This window comes from Leptonotus elevatus, chromosome 14, assembly GCF_054856555.1.
Source record: "Leptonotus elevatus isolate MCC_2025b chromosome 14, RoL_Lele_1.0, whole genome shotgun sequence".
Classification (NCBI taxonomy): domain Eukaryota; kingdom Metazoa; phylum Chordata; class Actinopteri; order Syngnathiformes; family Syngnathidae; genus Leptonotus; species Leptonotus elevatus.
In genome coordinates this window covers 20,772,078-20,793,081 of record NC_141252.1, presented here as the reverse complement: position 1 = coordinate 20,793,081, position 21,004 = coordinate 20,772,078, and the positions used below count along the sequence as shown (strand labels likewise).

Below are 21,004 nucleotides of genomic sequence, written 5' to 3'. Positions count from 1 at the left end.
GTTTTAAACGAACGACAACAAGTGAGCTGCACAGCAAGGTTCCTTGACAAACAGAGAGTTGGTCTCGTCTGACTGAAAACTCTGGGAACATTGCGTCACCGCGGGCTGGCCATCCCCGCATTGTTATCTCGTACACTTTTGACAATGTCGGGTCATTCTTGGTGTGTCTCTGTATTTCGGCATTTGTCACAGGTAGATGCTCCATCACCATTGGCGTGCACAGGTAGACCCCAAGTGGTGCTCACACGCTTGCCCCTCTGCCCTCGCTCTAAAAAAGTGCCCTTTGGAAAGTTTGTTTTTCTTTTTTGTTCAGAAAAGTAAATCCAAAAGAGGTCTAGAGGCACCAAATTTTAGGCACTACTATATAGCTAACCAGCTACAATATATCATTCTATGGGCACAACCCAACAGAGATACTAACTGTTGGCTGGAACTAGAATAGAAGCATTGTAATAACCACTCCCCCCCTATTTTTAAATTTTTTTTGCCCCACATACACTCACTGACACGTCTGGGAGGCAGGTGGATCGGAGCGGGGGGATATCATTTCCCTCTGCTCCATCTTACCTGCTCCCAGGTATGTGAGGTCACATTCACGGTGAAGGGGTAGAGTTCGCCAGTCGGCTAACAGGGTTAGTTTTCACTAAGTACGCTGGTGTGACGACCGGGGCCTTTCCCCGCTGGGCCTGGGGTTTGGGGGTGCCGCCCGTTCCCCCGGTGCTCCCATCTCCCCTTCTACCCCCAGTGTTCCGTTCCACCACGCGGCTGGAGGCGGGGTGGGCGCGGGTGCCCTCGCCGCTCCGCTGTCCGGCCTCTCTCCGGCACCGATGCCTGGATACGGGGGTCCCCGGGGTTTGGGGGGCTGGCAGTTGGTGGGGACGAGGTCGGGGGGGGGGGGGGCGGCGGCCTGGTTGGGGTAGGAGGTGGTACGGGTGGCTGGGGCGGGGGGGGGGGGGGGGTTCTGGGTGTTTGGGGGGCCTGGGGGCGGCTGGGGCTGGGTTGTGGTGGGTGGCGGGGGTGAATGGGGGGCGGGGGGCCATTCTGCTGCGTTGGGCTGGGGGCGCTGGCCGTGTTGGGGTGGGGGGCGCTCCTGGCTCCTGGGTTTGCTCTCCAGTTTTCCCTTGGCGCGGCCCTGTGGGGTTGTGCTTGCTCTGTCCTGGCCGGGGTCGACGGCTCCATTCTTTGGTGGAGGTTTTCATGCATGCCAGATCCACCACACAAGCATCTATCGAAATTCAAACACAATCTGCTTCTTCCTCTGGTCGTTGAATCGGTGAAAGCTGATGTCTGTGGATCTCACTCTACTTCATCTATCCTTCCTTCCTTTCCTCAGTCTCTCCTTTGGTCTTTTGAGGTCTCCCTAATTTGTTGGGATTTAGATGTTTCTGAGGTTGGTGAAAGACTCTGGTTGATAACCCGGTGGGTAGTAGGTGATGTCTGGTCGGTGCTGGATTTCACTTTCCTTTCTTTTCTTTGATCCTTCCTCGGGTCTCCTGACAACCTCACGACTCTAGCTGGATTCTAAAGTATTTGGTTTAGGTGAATGGTATGGGATTTTTAATAGGTTTTAGGTGAACTAATGAGTACACACTCACACGCACACATACACATGCACACACACACACATACACATACTCACGCACATACAATTTTTTTTTACAATTTTTCTTTTTTTATAAAAAAGAGAGAGAGAGAGCAATGATGATGTCGAATTGGTAAAATTACCAAATGAACAATACTGAGCTCTCTCAAAAAAAAGTAACATAATCTAAGAACCATACGAGTAAAGTCATTTAACTGCATTACTTTTGGATGACTCCAATATTGAGTATGTTAATGAAGACAAAATAAAAATAAAAATATTTTCTATACAATGTGCCCCTGCTATTTGCGGGTGATAGGGACCCGGGCAGCCTACAAATAGCAAAAATCTTTGTGTAATTAAAAAGCATGTAGCTATTGATTGATTGATTGATTGAAGGCCATATCCTGTTTTCGAACTGTCACTGAAAGCAACCACACCTCACACATAGATAGATAGATAGATAGATAGATAGATAGATAGATAGATAGATAGATAGATAGATAGATAGATAGATAGATAGATAGATAGATAGATAGATAGATAGATAGATAGATAGATAGATAGATAGATAGATAGATAGATAGATAGATAGTCATCCAATGAGGTTGACGATGTGTGCCATCAACTGCAAAATGAACTTTTATCCCAGTCACAAGTTTAGCCGTGTATATGTTGTGTATGATGTTTAAATAGTGAATTGGTGGGAGGAAGATTTGTTTGGAAGGTGTAACTCACATTATGGTTGTAGGCTAGCGGGCTAGCTAGCAAGAAGCTACAGCGTGTAGCATGCCGCTGGATTCTCAGCTCAAACTTTCGCTCCGAGTAAGTTCCACTGGTATATAATACTGGTCGGCATTTCCTCCTCCCGTCTGTGAAGCTTTTTCAAACTGCCCGCGTGTGGAGGACACAACTAGTCAATTCGTTTGTTCCCACCTCCCCGACATGTAGCAACGGTCCCACTCACGCAGCCGTGCACGCTCTCTCTCTCTCTCTCTCTTTGACTCTCTCTCTCGCCCTCTTTCGACCTCTCTCTCATCGTAGAAATTGTAATCCCTCGAAGTAATCCCCATTTTTAATGAATGTACCTGTAATCTGATTACATGTTTTTTCCTGTAACTGTAATGGAATACAGTTTAAAAAAAATCTGATTACGTAACGGCAGTACATGTATTCCGTTACTCCCCAAGCCTGGTCACAAAGTATATTGGAGTGACAATAAAATGTTCTTCACTGATCACAACACAAAAAAGTACAATATTGCAAAAAATGAAATGAACATATGCATCTCTTGAAATTAAAGGATACATTGAATGAATGAATGAATGGATACATTAGATGTGGTTGTCACATTGTTACTGTAAAGATATTGAGGGAATAAACATATAATAATCAATGTATAATCATCAAATTTAAAAACGGCATACCTTGTTTTTTGTTAATCTGTTTCCCAAATCTATTAATGTGTGTGTAAATGGGTGAATGAGAGACATTAACTTGCAGTATGTGCAATTTGTAGGTTGTACAGTGAAGTTGATGTGCATTAGTTTTGGTGGGGCCCAGCTACGTATGGCAGACACACTCCCAACCAGAAAAGTACTCAAAGTGGAGTCTATGCATAGATGCCTATGCCTAAATAACGTATTTTTTTTCATGTATACTGGCAGTTTCAAGATTACACTCCCCAAATGTTTTATCTATCGCTATATAATCTTCTCAATTAAATTTACAACCAACATCAAGTTTAGTTGGCTTATTGATTCCTTACACACACTGACCGTGAGAGCAGAATGTTGCAGTTCTGCGCTCTGCGACCATCGATCACAGAAAGCTCTTTGACTCTCCTTACAATGGAATTATCATCATCAGTTTCTTTCTGTTAAACAGGGAAATTGTTAAATGTTACCATATTTTTGCATGTTGTACCAAGTACAAAATGATATGCAAAATACGTAAGTGTCAAATCACTTGTGGCCTTTGGTAAGCTGAGAACGTCTGCTGGAATTTGTCCATATCCAAAACTTTGAATGCCTTGAGATCGTCAATTTCGGTCCAGATGGTGCCTTTTATTTTGTTCTGTGGAGGGAAAAACATTAGTTATATTTTTATTGTTCATCCAATCATTTGGTGTTCTGTCATTATACGCAGCAACAGTGAATGGGTGTCATTTAATTCATTATGTACAGGGGAGACTGGGGCTTGACGTCAAACTTTTTACACTCATATTTGTTTCTTGGAATAAATACATCACACAATGTTTACCAGATGAAATAGCAAAGTCTCGAGTATATATTTTGTATTCAAGTAATTTTCATATTGTGTCAGTGCAGCTATAAGCAATCAAATCGAGTGTGAACATGTAACATGTTTCCCCTCCATTGGATAAGTTGTCTCTTAATATGGGGTAAGACACACTGTACTTGCAACTAATAAAACCAAGACACAATTATTGCTGTTGAAACATCTGTTTGTTCAATCGTCATTGAACAAAGGCTAAAGCTGCTCTGTGGAGGAATTTGCCCAAAAATATCTTTACATTAGCCTTTTTATTTGACCATTTATGACTCAAACATCTTTTAATTACTTTAATAAAAACACCTTAGCTGTTCACAATTTGTACTCCTGCGAGCCTGGAGCCAGTAGTTTTCAGACTGGATTTGGGTTTGAATTTCCCACTCTCTGTCTGCAAATATGACGTCTTGTGCGCACTGTGTACGTGAGAAGGGAGTGTGCGCAGCCACAAATGTCTGATTTACCTTTCTTAGACTGAAAATTATAGATTAAATTGAATTATAAAAAAGAAAGCATTGGTTCATTCATTGTAGACCCCCCCCAATACTATTAATGATGAAATAGAAATAAGCTATTCTATTTGATTTATTTAGAGTAACATAATCTCTCAGATGGATGGATAGATAGATAGATAGATAGATAGATAGATAGATAGATAGATAGATAGATAGATAGATAGATAGATAGATAGATAGATAGATAGATAGATAGATAGATAGATAGATAGATAGATAGATAGATAGATAGATAGATAGATAGATAGATAGATAGATAGATAGATAGATAGAGATGGGTGGAAAGAAAGAAAGAAAGAATTGTGGTATGTCTGGCAGCAATACTTGTACCTCAGGTAGTTTGCTCCAGTTGAATGACTTCATTGGGTTTGTTGGCTGGGGAATATTTTTCTGCCTTACACTTGCGAGAAGGGCTCCTGGAGGAGGCGGTGGAGGTGGTGGGGCAAAAGGAGAAATGCCGAAAGGTGGTGGCCCCCCCGGTGGGGGAGGAGGTGGAGGAAGAGCAGGAGATGGAATAGGAACAAGAGGAACCAAACTTCCTGGTGTAAGAGGAGGTCCACCTGGAACACTGGATGTCTAATTAGAGCAGGAATTTTGGATGTTTAAAAAAGCAATGATTAACACAGTATGTTATATATGTTATATTATAATTATTATTATTTTGGTGATTGCGGCTCTGTTTATACTTAATTTAGACATCTGAACAATTAAATATACTGCACATACTGGATATTTTTGTATCTCACATGCATTTTAAAATGCATAACCACATTTTTAATAATCTTATGGTAACTTTAAATGTAATCTGTATGCAGTATTATTTCTGAGTGTGAAATGCAGAGCCATTGGTTTCAACTCCTGGATAAATATTTGATTGTTGTGTTGTGAACATACAGAGCTGAGTTGCTGCAGCCGAGCAGACAATTCCAGGAGTTGTTGTTTCGCTTGTTTGTGGTTGTTGCACTCTCGCTCCAGTTTGTCTTTTAACTTGTTTAGCATTGCCATCATGTCTTCTTTCTCCTTATTCTTGGCCTCACACTCCCTTTCTTTCTTTTCAAAACGTTGTTTTAGTTCCTGATGATCTAGAAAAAGAAAGGTTGTCCTTCAATATTTCAAGAGATTAAACCTGTTGCTGATAAAATAGTGTGATAAGCTATGCATAAGCGGCAAGAGTAACTGTACCTTGACACACTTGTCCTTTATATACATGCTTTACATTCTACTTTCAGGGTATAGGACAAGAAGTGGGACTCACATAGTAAATGCAACTTAAAAAGAGATGAACGTATAGAAAGTGTATTACACATTACATATTCCAGTAACTAACTAAATACAGTACACTGTAAAAAAAAACAACTGTATTTTTAAAATATCATTTAATTTACAAAATAAACTTTTTTTTTCTTTTTCTGTCTTTCTTTTTTTATTTTATTGTATTTTTTTTTCTTCAAAAAACTCCATTAGAAATACATATATTGATTGTTAAAATAAATAAATAAAATTTCACAAATATTTGTCTGTTACTTAATGGAATAAAATGTAAAATTCAACTTTAAAACCCTAAAAAAAGAAGAAGAAGAAAACCCATTTATATTTCCTGAGAAATTAACTGTAAAAATGTGTAATTTTACCATAATTTCTTTGTGAATTGACCATTTTTTTCAAGTGAAAATAACTACAATTTCTGTAATGTTCTAGATGGTAGCATTCATATTAACATTTATTTTGAAAGGACATCTAATTGAGATATAGGTAAAGGTGAAAGCTTGAGAGGGTGAATAATATGCAAAGCAAAACAATTGGACTTACGGATGCTGCCTCTGCTGAGGCATCAGCACTACCAAGTATACATTTCATGAGATCTAAAATTATAATCAACAGTAGCAGCGTGGATCAGTGGTAGTAGGACTTGAAAGTATACTTGAATTCAAGTTAATTTTGCAAACAATTATTGGCTTACTTTTCGGTTATCGATATCGGCACTTTCTAAATTATTGGTTTATCGGTATCTGTTGAAAATAGCATTATCGTGCATCCCTAGTTTTTTTTTTTTTTTTTTTTTTTTTTTTAAGTGTTCAATACAATCATGAGAGCAGCAAGTATAAGAGCTGGCACTCATGATAAATAATACATTATAACCAAAAAGTAAGAGATTTACATAATATTAAAAAGTCAAAATCACAACTGCACTTGTCAAATACCATCATGATTATTTGATGCTGGTGTATTGACAATAACAGATCATTCTTTTCGTTCAGCCCAATAACGGGTTCATATAAAATGTGTGTTTGGTTTCTCACCTTTTCTCATTGAATCTGCTTGATCTTTCCAATGGTTGACTTCATTTTCCTTCACTAGCCTTTTGGGGAAAACATAAGCAGATAAGGTTTAAGGCATTGTTGAACATGATTTTGATGTAATGTACACAAAGATTATACAATTATCTCCAGAATAGATCACAAACTAACTTGGTTAATGAATCACCTAACTGTATTCATGAATATTTGAATGTTCTGTTTTCAGAGTGGAATGGTGGGTTGTTCTTGAACATCCTAACCTAAATGAAGAAGGACTCCCTCAAAATGATTCAAATTCACGTCAAATCAGAAGCTAGACATCTGATAGCGGACTACTTTGTATGTTTCAACAGGTCAATGATTCCAAACACAACATTACATAACATAACTGGTTTTGGAATGAATAACGCAGGCTTAACTTTTGTAATGGCCTACACAAAGCCCCAACCTCAACCCTGTTGAGCATCTGTGATTTGTGCTTTTAAAAAATGGTCTGTGCTTGCATTTATTTTTACATTTGATTCAACTCAGTAGGGAAGAAGAAGAGTCCAACCAGAATTATAACATCAAAACAGCAACTTACATTCGAACAATGTTTTTGACATTGAAGTCTTCCAGGGGAGCAACATCTGGGTTTTCTCCTTTGTCTGTCTGCAGAACCAGCTGCTGAACTATCCGATCCAACAACACCCAATATTGAATCATGGTATTATTTTGCTTAACTGTGAACAGACAGCAAGCAGTAAGTGAGGAACTGCTGTTATTAGCATGAAAATGCATAAACTGAATCTATGACGACAGAGAGCCTTACATGGCATCATGAGACAATGCTGCAGAGCAGACAGCAGATGAGGGTAGGCTTCTGTGTGGGATAGATGCTTCCTGATCAACTCAAACATCTGGCTTGCACTTTTAGTTTCAATATGAACCTGAAATCAGTGACAGAATAATATTTAGCATTAAATGCATCATCATTGGTTGCATATTATTTGCCAAGGACTAGCTATGTTGTGCAATTGAATAATATTTTCTTCTTTTTGTTTCGGCTTTTCCCTTCAGGGGTCACCAAAGCAAACCAGTTGCTTCCATCTTACCCTGTTCTCTGCATCCTCTGCTCTCACACCAACTACCTTCATGTCCTCTTTAACAACATCCATAAACCTCCTCTTTGGTCTTCCTCTATGCCTCCTGCGTGGCATTTGGAAACTCAGCATCCTTCTGCTAATGCACTCACTATCTCTCCTCTGGTCATGTCAAAACCATCTCAGTCTGGCCTCTCTGACTTTATCTCCAAAGCCTCTAATGTGCTGTCCCTCTGATGTACTAATTCCTGATTCTATCCATCCTTGTCACTCCCAAAGAGAACCTCAGCATTTTCATCTCGGCCACCTCCAGCTCTGCCTCCTGTCTTTTCCTCAGTGGCACTGTCTTCAGACCAAATAACATCGCTGGTCTTCACCAGTTTTATAAACCTTTCCTTTAATTTTAGCTGAAATTCTTCTATCACACATCACACCTGACACTTTTCTCCACCCGTTCCAGCTTGCCTGCACACGCTTCTTCACTTCTTTTTCACACTCTCCATTGCTCCGGACTTTTGACCCTAAATACTTAAACTCTTCAACCTCCTTGGTCTCTTCTCCCTGTAACCTCACTCTTCCACTTGGGTCCCTCCCATTCACACACAGATACTCCGTCTTGCTACAGCTAACCTTCATTCCCCTCCTTTCCAGGGCAAACCTCCACGCCTCTAGCTTCTCCTCCATCTGTTCCCTGCTCTCACTACAGATCACAATGTCATCAGCAAACATCATAGTCCATGGAGATTCCCGTCTAACCTCGTCTGTCATCCTGTCCTTTACCATAGCGAACAAGAAGGGGCTCAGAGCTGATCCCTGATGTAGTTCCACTTCCACTTTGAACTCCTCCGTCACATCTACAGCACACCACCTCACCACTGTCTTACAGTCCTCATACATGTCCTGCACCACTTGAACATACTTCTCTGCCACCCCAGACTTCCTCATACAAAACCACAGTTCCTCTCTGGGCACCATGTCATAAGCTTTCTCCAGATCTACAAAGACACAATGCAGCTCAACATCCTCAAAGCAAATACTGCATCTGTGGTACTCTTTTTTTTTTTTTGGCATGAAACCATACTGCTGCTCACAAATGTTCACCTCTGCCCTCAGTCTAGCTTCAATTACCCTTTCCCATAGCTTCATTGTGTGGCTCATCAGTTTTATTCCTCTGTAGTTGCCACAACTCTGCACGTCTCCCTTGTGCAATTGAAATAATATATATATATATATATATATATATATATATATATATATATATATATATATATATATATATATATATATATATATATATATGGATTTAATGTGCTCATTATAGGAACATATTTTTGACAGAAGCATGGAAGATGTACCTGAGGTCAAAGTTCAAATCTGTACTAGGGGCACTAGTGGTGCTCCGATCGATCGGCTAGTGATCGGTCGATTTTCATGAAAAAGTATGTGATTGATGATCATGAATCAAAGCCTGTAATGGCCAATCGATCATTCTAAGTGGCTATTATGTACTGAACCATTTGCAGCAACTACAAACAATTAAGAATGATGTCATGTTTTGTAGAGGCAGCCGTGGCTCAGGGTGTAAAGACGGTCGTTCAGTAACCAGAAGGTTGGCTGTTCGATCCCCGCTCTCCCCAAGTCATGTGTCCTTAGGGAAGGCACTTCACCACTTCACATTCTTTCGAATTTTTGGTGGTGGTCGGAGGGGCCTTAGGCGCACACTGGCAGCAACGCTTCCGTCAGCCTGCCCCAGGGCAGCTGTGGCTACTTAAGTAGCTTACCGCCACCACAGTGTGAATGTGTGAGCACACGAATAATGCAACCACTGTGAAGTGTCCAAAAAAGCGCCATATACATCTAATGCATTATTATGTTCCTTTTAAATAAAATGACACTCAGTAATGCAATATATACATATTTGTATACATAATTTACCTTTCACGAGCAATGTTCAATTAATTGCAAATTGGAACGAGGAATTGACCGGGATGTCACTATTTACACACATCGTGAAGTCATGTTTTGTAAAAAAATATATAAAAAAAATAAGTAAAATAACTACATAAATGTGACCGTTAAATATGACAAACATTCAAATACTGCTAACACAAACACACATATGACAAGGATTAATGTCCTTATAATTTCATAAATCAAATGTGTTGCGCCATGCAATGCACCCTGGGAACTGAGTGGCTAGATATGACCTGCAGTGTGCTTACTGCAACATACCGGCAAAGTGCGATTTATGTTCATTGACGTCACAAAAACCCTAAAAATCAAGGATGCAAGTTTTGGCATTGACAAAAAAGTCAACCTCATGAAAATATTTTCAGAATTGAGCAAGCTACAGCTTACTATCAATGCACATGCATTGCCTTTGCCGTCTATTGGAATGTCACCGCTAGCAGCTAGCATTAGCTAAATGAGCATTCCTAGATTTGTTGCACTCCGCTCAGCAGTTTGAAACCTTTAATCACCGCAAAGAGTTTTACAATGGGCAGGGGTTGCTCTCTGGACACTCAAGTTCGGTCTCTGTAGTATTCTCAGTAATGAGACTTGTAATTATTTATTCACGTATTACAGTGTAGCAGAGCCCTATGGCATGACGTCACATCTTATTTCATTTTCTTCAAATAATGTGCGTCATAACGTGGGTGCCAACCAGACAGAGAAACCACAGTTGGTTAAAAGGTAACTATTCCTAAATGTTAATTGAAGCACTTTTCTTTTCCTTGTACTACTTTTTATTATAATTATACTTATATAAATTTCATACTCCTACCCCAGCAGGATTGGCAACAGGTTTATGCCACCTGTCATGTTTTGGGTTGTGTTTTCCTTGTGTCTCTCCCTTGGTCTTGTTTAAGTGTGATCCTGCCCTTCCTCGTGTGATCCAATCAGTGCCCTCAGCCACTTGTGTCTTGCCCCAGGTGTGTCTTGTTGTGTCGTTAGTGTCTGTGTATTTAGTCTGCTGTCTCCCCTCTGTCTGTGTCGGTTCATTGTTTTTCCCCATGTTATGCTGCTCGTTTTTGCCTTGTCTTTTCCCCATGTCATGCGGCCCGTTTTTGCCTTGTCTTTTCCCCCATGTCATGCTGCCCGTTTTTGCCTTGTTGTTTTCCCCATGTTTTGGTTTACCTGGTAATTTGGAAGCTCGCTTTTGTTTTATAGAAATTAAAATCCCTATTTTGCTTCATCAACTGCATCCTTGCCTGGCTATTTTTCCTCCCTGCATTTGGGTCCTCCACCAAACCGCACCTGTCGTGACAGAATCTCTTTTTGCACTTCACCTTCGCCTCCTTGCCCTGCTTTCCTGTGACTGGGTCCTCCATCAAACCAAGCCCTTTTGTCACCACCCCTTTGAACACAAATTAAATTTCATTCTGATTTGCCCTGTGATGTAATGTCAGCACTTTACTCGTCTTGAACTAGTACAAAGTCAGATTCCATGTCAGAAATCGTACATAACTAAGATCTGAATCATATCTAAATCAAAATGGTTGGGGTCAAAGATGACAACAGCAAATATTCCTTCTGAGCACCCTTGAATCAATGTTAGTTTCTCTTCATACACTTTGGACTATGAAACCCAACCACATCACACAGTTTAGTTTAGGTGCATTGTGTACTTTAAAATGTTAATGTTAAAGATTTCTGTACATCATGCATGCTCCACCAATGCTCAAATGAGTACAATGAGCCCTGACTGTTTAACAGCTTGTATCTTCCCTATCAGTGGGGAATGTTCGCCCCAAACATGCCACAATTTCATGGGGGTGGGGAGTGGTGGAGGGTGACGTCATGCTAGTCCCCACAGACATTTAATGTTAGCGTGACACAATTGGGATATAAACTGAAAAAAAAACCAAGACTAAGAGGCTGGCTTTGAGCACAACTGAAAAAAAAAAAAAAGAGTAGAGTTTGCGCACATACTCACACACGCACGAGGTTGACATCATGGCTGCAGTTACGCTTTAGGCCACAGGTGGCAGTCGTGAGGTAAAATAAAAAATAAAAAAATAAAACTCTGCCAAGCAGAGGTGGCAAATCCTGGTCCAGAAAGTAAAACCCTGCTTGACTTTAGCCCTGGTGGTAGCTAGCTAGCTACTAGCTCCCTCCCGAGCACCATGGGAGCTAGCTAGGGAGCTAGCTACCTATCACCTGAGGTTAAAGCCAAACTGTGGCAGGGTTTTTACTTTCTGGACCTGGATTTGCCACCTCTGCTACCAAGTACCTTTCAATCTAGAATTCCCAAGCTGTGGTGTTTCAGTGGATGATTCGTGAAGTGATTTCAAGCAGCGTGTAAAAATTGGATGTTACATTTCTGTAATATCATGTCTTGTATATTTTGATCGAACAATGGAGGAGTGACACTATTCCCACTTAGCTGCATTGATGTGGACTGGCCCTAATCTTTTGTTTGTGTCATAAAGTCCAGAGAAGGCTGATCGAAATGACTTACAAGGTTGAAGCGTTTGGAAAACAGAAGCTCATCCTCATTCCTCAGCATTTCAAAAAAGTCCAGATGTCTGAAAGACAACAGATGCAATATGTGAGCAATTCGCCCTAAGTTTGGGTTTTTTAATGATTTTCAGTGATTTCCACCTGTCCAATGTTGCATTATCATGAGAGCGAAGTTTATCAATGACTGTCTGAATGCCCAACATCAGGAACTCATAGCGTAAATGGATACGGAACTCCAAACTGTTCTGAAGACAAACACACACATTCACACACAATACATAAAATAAGGTACAGCCACAACAGCGAATAAGACCACACGTGTATACAAGGACAGATGCTGTGGTGTACAAATCTTGCTACATTCATTTGGTGCCTTGCTCAAGTGCATCTCAACAGAAATCAGAATGAAGACATAGTAGTAAATAGTAGTATCAATAGTAACATCTCTCCAATGAAGAGTTGCCTTTTTTTTGTTTTTTTGTTAATGCAGTAGGACTCAAACCAGGACCCTACTAATACTAAAATAAGAATTTAAAGAAAAAAAGATCTGTTAACATCGTTGAGCACTACAAACTCAAATTGTCTGATTTTGGTAAAACCCATGGGAGACTGGAATTACAACATGTGAAAATGTGTGTGGATTTTCTTTCCAAATAACAGAATTTTTTTTACCTCGCCTGGTCCTTGGCTCAGCACTGCATTAATGAAGGACATAATGGCAGTTTTTAGATTAACTTCATCTCTGTAGCGACCTGTGGCTCTATCCAGGTCTGTCACTAGAGTCTGCACACAAAACAGAAAACATACTTTGGCATTTTGACTGCAAGACCACAACCAATCATACAAAATCCCAGCAACTTTTGTGACGGTCTTTAGAACTTTTTCAAAGAGGCTATTGTTCTGTGGCACACTGTGTTATCCAATTTCGCTTGATCGTTCAAAAATGCAATATTATGTCTGCACTACAAATAGTTTACCTATGATCATCAAGCTAGCTAGGCAGAATAAAAAAAATCCACTAGATGGCAGAAGGTACAAGGAACCTGTAACATTCATATAAGTAGATTGTGGCTTCCTGCGATTATACCATCTTTGTACTCAACAGGGCCAGATTTGACACTGAAAATGTAACTTAGAGAGTAAATAGTGATAAGAGTATTATTTCAGTGGCCTGTCCTATATGTTTTGCGACAAACCATACCATACCACACCACTTTATTTATATACTGTAGCACGTTGAAAAGACAACACAGGTTGACACCAAAGTGCTTTACATTTAAAAAAACAAAACCGTATATTAAAATGTCATTACACCAAAACAAAGGGAGTTAAAACACAAAAAAATGGAAGTCACTCCTGGGTTTTAAAAGCCAAAGAGTAAAAATGAGTCTTAAGACGTGATTTCAAAAACTGCACCGTGTGGGCTTGACTAACAAGCACCGTTTTGGGGCTGCTACTGGGAATGCCCGGTCTCCCCTAATCTTCAACCTAGATTTAGGAACCACTGGGAGAAACTCATCAGAGGACCTTAAAGATTTTGGAGGAACATATGGTTTCAACAGATCAGACAGCTACGTTGGTGCAAGTCTATTTAGGCACTTAAAAGCAAACAATAAGGTTTTAAAAACAATTCTAAAATGTGCAGGAAGCCAGTGGAGGGATGCCAGTACAGGGGTGATGTGCTCTTGCTTCCTTAACAAGAAGGACCCAAACAAAACAGAGCTGAACCTTAAATGCCCACCCAGTGCTCCACTGTGCCGAACGCTGCAGTAAGATCTAGTAATACGAGTCGGTGGCCAAGACAATGTCATTAAAAACTGCAGTCTCGGTAATAGGCAGTGCATTGTAAGCAGACTGAAACACTTCCAAAATACATTGGGCATTCAGAAATGATAACAATTGTGTAAGCACAATTTTTTCCAGAACCTTAGTAAGAAACGGGAGTTTGGATTTAGGCCTAAAATTGGACACATTAGAGATTTCTAGGTTGGGCTTCTTAATGAGCGGTTGCACCACAGCATGTTTGAAATTTGCAGGTATATCTCCTTCAAGGCACTAGGTCCTATAAACCTGCTAGTCTCTTTAACTAGGCGAGGGGGGAGGATGTCTAAAGGACAGCCACAGGATTTCATGTGGAAAATAATTTCCTCTAATTGAGACAATCTATTCTTAGTGCCGGTCTCAGCCTGAGTAAATAGTGAGGGTTGCATCTGGAAGGGTATTTAGAATAAAACATTGTCCAAAATAAATATGCAAAAAAACAATATTGACTACTCGGTGATTGAGTATTTAGTCAAAATGGGGACTGGCTAGAAGACAAAAGAGAAGAAGAAGGCTCAGAGTGTTGGACAGAGTTGGAATGTTAAATGTAGGCACAAAGGCAGGCCAAGTTAGAGAGCTGGGTGATGATTTTGAAGCTAGAAATCGAAGGTGTGATATTCAATGTTGTCGGTGGTTATGCCCCACAGTCGAGATTTGAATTTGAGGAAAAGGTCTAGAGTAAGTTGAATGAGGTGTATTTGCCTCTGTTTTTAGTTTGTGTTTTGTGTTTTAATGCCTAGCTGAGAACCGGTGAGCAGTGCCACTTGCGGCACATGTTGATACTTTATTCATCCCATGAGGGAATCAGTTGCCATTAGAGATGCTGTAAAAGGAATTTCCTGCATAGACCATTATCTATTAATCCAAGATTGGATGAAAAGATTGGGGCTACAATGTGTTTAAGGTACAAAATCTGTGGGTTGAGTCAATAACATTTATGTTGCTAAATCAAATTGATACTGACCTTGTTCTTGGAAACATGAATGTATAAATAAATAATAATCTGACCTGGAAGCGTGTTCTCTCTGAGGCAAAGTTCTGGTAGTGTAGCATGGCCTCAAGTACTTTCTTATGGCCTCCTGGCACCAGGCAAACTGCACCCAGAATCTCTAGGACGGCAACCTATAGGAAAGAGAGGAAACCTCATAAAGAACATTGGGCCTGATTCTGAAATATGTTTTTAAGAAACGCCTTGAATTTGTTCTTATTTAAACAAAAACAAAAAATAGAAGTAGGATTTACAAATAATTTCTTAAACATGAAGTCATAATGGATATTGCTGGCACCGGGCCAAAACCTTGTACCTTCAAATTCTGCACTTTTCAGGAGACCCCCAAAACGACTTGTTTGTTCAACTATAAACATTGTATCATTATAGATAGCAAGCCATTTCAACACTTTAGATTGGTTAAGATTTAGATTAAGCATCTGAAAAATTAGAAAAGTAGAATTTCATGCTTGTGCACTCATGTACCTTGGCTTTAATGTTTTCTGTGGCAAGGCTTTGTGCAATAATGTTGATACTCTCGCTGTGTCCCAGGACATGAGCTCTTCCCTGTGAATTGTTCATCAAAGCCTTGATGCATCCAATCAACGATGTGTGGATTGGAGATTCTGTTGTCTCATAGTCCATTGACTCCAGGAAGTTCAAAATATATAATAAGCCATCTAAGTCAATAAACCTTGTCACAAACCTGTGAGAGATCAAGCAGAAAGGTGCAGCTGTCAAACATAAATCTGTCAAAGTGATCATTTTTGGGATAGTTTTGATGGCGATGTTCTCTCAGGTCAAGGTCAAGGTAAACTTTATTATCCCTGAGGGGCAATTCCTTTTACAGACACCAGTCAACATGAGAAACACCAACAATCCAGACACATACTGACACAGTCTACAGTGTTATTCTATACTATTTAAAAGGGTAATGGAAACAAATAATTTTTTACATCGGTTTGACCTGCACCTGGGCATAATGTATCTACGCCCTGATGACAACATCTTATATTTACCAGACAGAGGGTGACCGCTGTCCGCTGTAATAGATCGAGGCCTTTGTTGCTCCTCTCGCTCGATTAAGTGGGGAAAGCTCCTGGAAGTTACGGCCTCCTTACTGCAAACCTTTGTGATGTATCGCAAGTGCTTATTTCTACAAGTCAGGAATCCAAACCAGCAGATAAAAGCAAATGCTAGGACAGACTCAATGAAACAAGAATAAAACTAACAACATAAAAATAGGGTTAACATTAAAACTTCTAAACTTCCAGTAAAAGTGTATCCGCTGGTGGGCCTTAGCACAGAGTCACTGTGGGCATCAAATGTTAGCTTGTCATCAAGAATAATCTCCAGGTATTTATCATTTTCAACTATCTCCACAGGCCCATAGATAAGGAGAGGAAGAGGGAGAAGGGGAGACTTCCTTCTAAAACCAATTATTTGCTGTTATTTTTTTTTTTTAGACACATTGATTTCTAAGATGGAACGACCACACCAATCACTAAAAGTACGGACCAAATGACCATAATCAGAATTATCATCATTTAAAAGTGACAAAATAAGAGAATCATCTGCATATTTGACTAAGAATATATCCTTTCGATGACTCAGACACTCATTTGTATATAATCAAATTAAAAGCGATGCGAGCCAGTGGAAAATAAAACACCATTAACTCCCACTTAATGCCGTCTATCTGTTAAGAAATCCATCAGCCAACACAATTTTATAGGTACTGGAGAGCCGATCTACTAAAATGTTGTATGCTATTAAAATCAGAAGATAAATCAATATAAAGCAAACACACAAAATTGCTCACACCATCCAAATTGCCTTGTGCATTATTCAAAAGGTGTATACAGCATCCTCAACACCCCTATCAGCCCTACTAGCAAATTGAAATGGATACAATTTGTCCTGTATCAAACCCATAATCTCATCTTTAATATTTTTTCAAAGACCTTCCTGACCAGGCAGGTAAGTAAGTGCTACAGGTCTGAAGTTATTAAGAGATTGTGTCATGTCTTTTTTGGCCCTGGAACAATTATTGAGTCCTTCCAGAGGCCAGGGACCTTTAAAGATGAGTCCAACTCTCACTAGAAACAAATCAGACTTACTGCCGGCAATGTGGATCAAATTTTGACACAGGTTGTACAGGGCTCAGTACCCCGTACTCCCGAATTACCCCCTACACTGTAGGGCCTACAGGTATCCCCGAGGGACACGGTTGAATGCCTTCTCCAAAGTCACAAAACACCCGTACTGGTTGAGCGTACTCCCATGCACCCTTAAGGAACTGCCGAAGGATGGAGAGCTGGTTCACTATTCTACAGCCGGGACGAAAACCACACCGCTCCTCCACCGAGATTCAACTTCCCGACGGACCCTCCACTCCAGCACCCCTGAAAATACCTTACCAGGGTGGCTGAGGAGTGCAATCACTCTATAGTTGGAACACACCCTCCGGTCCCCCTTCTTAAAAAGGGGGAACACCACCCCAGTTTGCCAATCCAGAGACACTGTCCCCGATATCCACACGTTGTTGTAGAACAGCCCCTCAATACCCACAGCCTTTAGCAACTCGGGCAGATCATATCCACACAAGGGGATTTGCCAATGAGGAGCGATCTTACCACCTCAGTGACTTTGACCTCAGAGATAGGTGAGTTCACATCAGAGTCCCCAGAATCTCGGTGGTCTTCAAAGTATTCTGCCCATCGACTCACGATGTCTTGAGTCGAGGTCAGCAGCGCCCCATCTCCACTCTACACAGTGTTAATGGTGTACTGCCTCCCCCACTTGAGACGCCAGACGGTGGACCAGAATTTCCTCAAAGCCGTTCGGAAGTCGTTTCCCATGGCCTTGACCAACTTCTCCCATGCCCAAGTTTTTGCCTCAACAACCACTGAAGCTGCATTCCATTTGGCCAGCCGGTACGTGTCAGCTGCCTCCGCAGTCCCACAGGCCAAAAAGGCCCATTAGGATTCCTTCTTCAGCTTGATGGCATCCCTTAATGCTATTTGTCCAGCTGTGGATTTAGGGGTTGCTGCCACGACAGGCTCTGACCACCTTACGGCCACAGCTCTGACTGGCCGCCTCAACAATGGAGGCACGGAACATGGTCCACTCTGACTCAATGTTCCCTGCCTCCGGGACAAGAATAAAATTCTGCTGAAGGTGGGAGTTGAAACTTTCTGACAGGGGATTCTGCCAAACACTTACAACAAACCCTCACAACACATTTGGGTCTGACAGGTTGGACTGGCATCTTACCACACCATCGGAGCCAACACACCACCAGGTGGTGATCAGGTGACAGCTCTGTCCCTCTCTTCACCCGAGTGTCCAGAAAATGTGGCCACAAATCCAATGACACAACCACAAACTTGATCGAACCACAGCGGAGGATGTCTCAGGGTCATTGCCAATATATAACATTGAAATCCCCCAGCAGAACGAGGGAGTCCCCAGGGGGAGGGCTCTCAAGGGTGGGTACTCTGAGCAGATGTTTGGTGCTTAGGCACAAACAACAGTCAGGAGCCGTCCCCCCACCCAAAGGCAGAGGGAAGCTACCCTCTCGTCCACCGGGGTGAACCTCAAAGCACAGACGCCAAGCTCGGGGGCAATAAGTATGCCCACACCTGCTCTGCGTTTCTCACCATGGGCAACTCCAGACTGGAAAAGTGTCCAGCCCTTCTCGAGAGGATTGGTACCACAGCTCACGCAATGTGTGGATGCAAGTCTGACTATGTCTATTCAGAACCTCTCTGCCTCGCACACCATATCCTTCCCTGCCATAAGGTGACATTCCATGTCCCAATGGCTAGCCTCTGTAGCCGGGGATCTGACCGCCAAGGTCCCCGCCTTTGGCTACCACCCAGCTCACAGGGCTACCCGACTCCTTTGGCCCCTCCCACATGTGGTGAGCCCATGGAAAGGGGGACCCACGTTTTCCGGCTGGACCCCATGGGTGCAGGCCCAGCTACCAGACGCTCGCCTTGGAGCCCCACCACCAGGCCTGGCTCCAGAGGAGGGCCTTGGTGAGAAAACGTGTTCCATTAGCATTACTCATCGTAAGAGGTCTGTGAGCCGTCTGGTCCTGCCCTAGGATATATATATATATATATATACATACATACATACAGTTAGGTCCAAAAATATTTGGACAGTGACACCATTTTCACGATTTGGGCTCTGCATGCCACCACTTTGGATTTAAAAGGGGCTCAAAAGTAATTGGACAGATAAAAATAACAGAGTAAAATGGTACTTTTCAATATTTTGTTGAGAATCCTTTGCAGGCAATGACTGCCTGAAATCTGGAACCCATGGACATCACCAAATTTCGGGTTTCCTCCTTGTGATGCTTTGTGAAGCGCCATCCAATCAACTTTACTGCATTTGGCAGAATCTGAGCAGAAATAATATTCTTATACACTTCAGAATTCATCCGGCTGTCTTTTGCCACATCATCAAAAAACACAAGTGACCCAGTGCCATTGAAAGCAATGCATGTCCATGCCATCACACTAACACCACCATATTTTACAGAAGATGTGATGTGCTTTGGATCATGACATGTTCCAATTCTTCTCCAAACTTTCTTATTATTATTATCCTGGTACAGATTGATCTTTGTCTCATCTTACCAAAGAATGCTGTTCCAGAACTGGGCTGGCTTTGTCAGGTGTTTTTTAACATTTATTCTGGCCTTTCTATTTTTGAGGCTGATTAAGGGTTTGCACCTTGCGGTGAATCCTTGGTATTTACTCTCATACCATCTTCTCTTTATGGTAGACTTAGATATTTATATACCTACTTCCTGGAGAGTGTTCCTCACTTGAGTGGATGTTGTGAAGGGGTTAGTCTTCACCATGGAAAGGATTCTGCGATCATCCACCACTGTTGTCTTCTCTGGACGTCCAGGCCTTTTTGAGTTCACAAGCTCACCAGTGCACTTTGTTTTTTTCCACAATGTAGCTGTTGATTTGGCCGTTCTTAACATTTCTGCTCTCTATCTGATGGTTTTCTTCTTCTTTATTTCAGCCTTAGGATGGTCTGTTTTCACCCCTATTGAGAGCTCCTTTAACAGCATGTTGTGTGTTCACAGCAACGGCTTCCAAATGCAAATGCAACACCAAGAATCAACTCCAGACCTTTTAACTACGTAATTGATGACAGGTTAATGAGGGAAGAACCCATGCAGCCTTTTTTTTTGCAGCCTTCTAAGTTAATTGTCCAAATACTTTTGGTCCCTTAAAAAAGAGAAAGCTACACATTAAAGAGATGTAATTCCTTAACTCTTGCTCCAATTTGGATATGAATACTCCCAAATTACAGCTGAGAGTCTGCATTTGAATTATTGATTATATGATTTTATCCTGAGTATGTTTTTGTCAACAGCTAAAATAAAATTTGCTTCACTGTCCAAATAGGGGCTAGGAAATGCATTATGTCAATGAGATGGCCCCACAAAGATAATAAAACAAACTTTTGTGTGTGTGGGGGGGGGGGGTGTAATTCTGTCACAAAAAACTACTTCAAAAAATACATACATTAAATATTACAGTATGGACTGTCACAAATAACATGATGTACCTCATAGGTTGTGTCCTCAGCGCTGTCTTAAGCCCTTCTACGACAATTTGTCTTCCCTGATTATCTTCTTCCTCCAAAACAAGCAGGGTCTTTCTCTGATATGACAAAACAAAAATGAAAACTATTTTAGAAGCCCTTCTATAATATAAATATCAATAATATCAATAATTTCTTGTTTACATGAAGTTATATTACCGCAGTAGGAAATTTTATTGAATAATTGTGTGAACTAAACGATTATTTGCCATTTGGTGTAGTCTGTGACAAGTAAGTTTATGGATGTTATGTCTCAAACGCATTTGGTCACATAAAGAAAAGTAAAATGTTTTGATGGTTCAAACTATTTTGTTTGTTTGTTTTGT

General features: G+C 41.0%; 1 protein-coding gene across 2 annotated transcripts in view; it reads right to left on the bottom strand.

The window, feature by feature from the left end:
• The window catches only part of daam1a (dishevelled associated activator of morphogenesis 1a), a 99,893-nt gene that overhangs the window by 62,590 nt on the left and 16,299 nt on the right, over positions 1-21,004 (bottom strand). For both annotated transcript variants that reach the window (XM_086094208.1, XM_086094209.1), the window contains exons 5-17: positions 20,643-20,737; positions 15,528-15,747; positions 15,062-15,175; positions 12,905-13,015; positions 12,374-12,477; positions 12,231-12,297; positions 7,498-7,615; positions 7,270-7,408; positions 6,690-6,748; positions 5,284-5,471; positions 4,720-4,965; positions 3,551-3,658; positions 3,361-3,458 (exon numbers count right to left, since the gene is read on the bottom strand). In XM_086094208.1, coding sequence (XP_085950334.1) covers positions 3,361-3,458; positions 3,551-3,658; positions 4,720-4,965; positions 5,284-5,471; positions 6,690-6,748; positions 7,270-7,408; positions 7,498-7,615; positions 12,231-12,297; positions 12,374-12,477; positions 12,905-13,015; positions 15,062-15,175; positions 15,528-15,747; positions 20,643-20,737 — 1,667 coding nt within the window. The remainder of the gene's footprint in view (positions 1-3,360; positions 3,459-3,550; positions 3,659-4,719; positions 4,966-5,283; positions 5,472-6,689; positions 6,749-7,269; positions 7,409-7,497; positions 7,616-12,230; positions 12,298-12,373; positions 12,478-12,904; positions 13,016-15,061; positions 15,176-15,527; positions 15,748-20,642; positions 20,738-21,004) is intronic.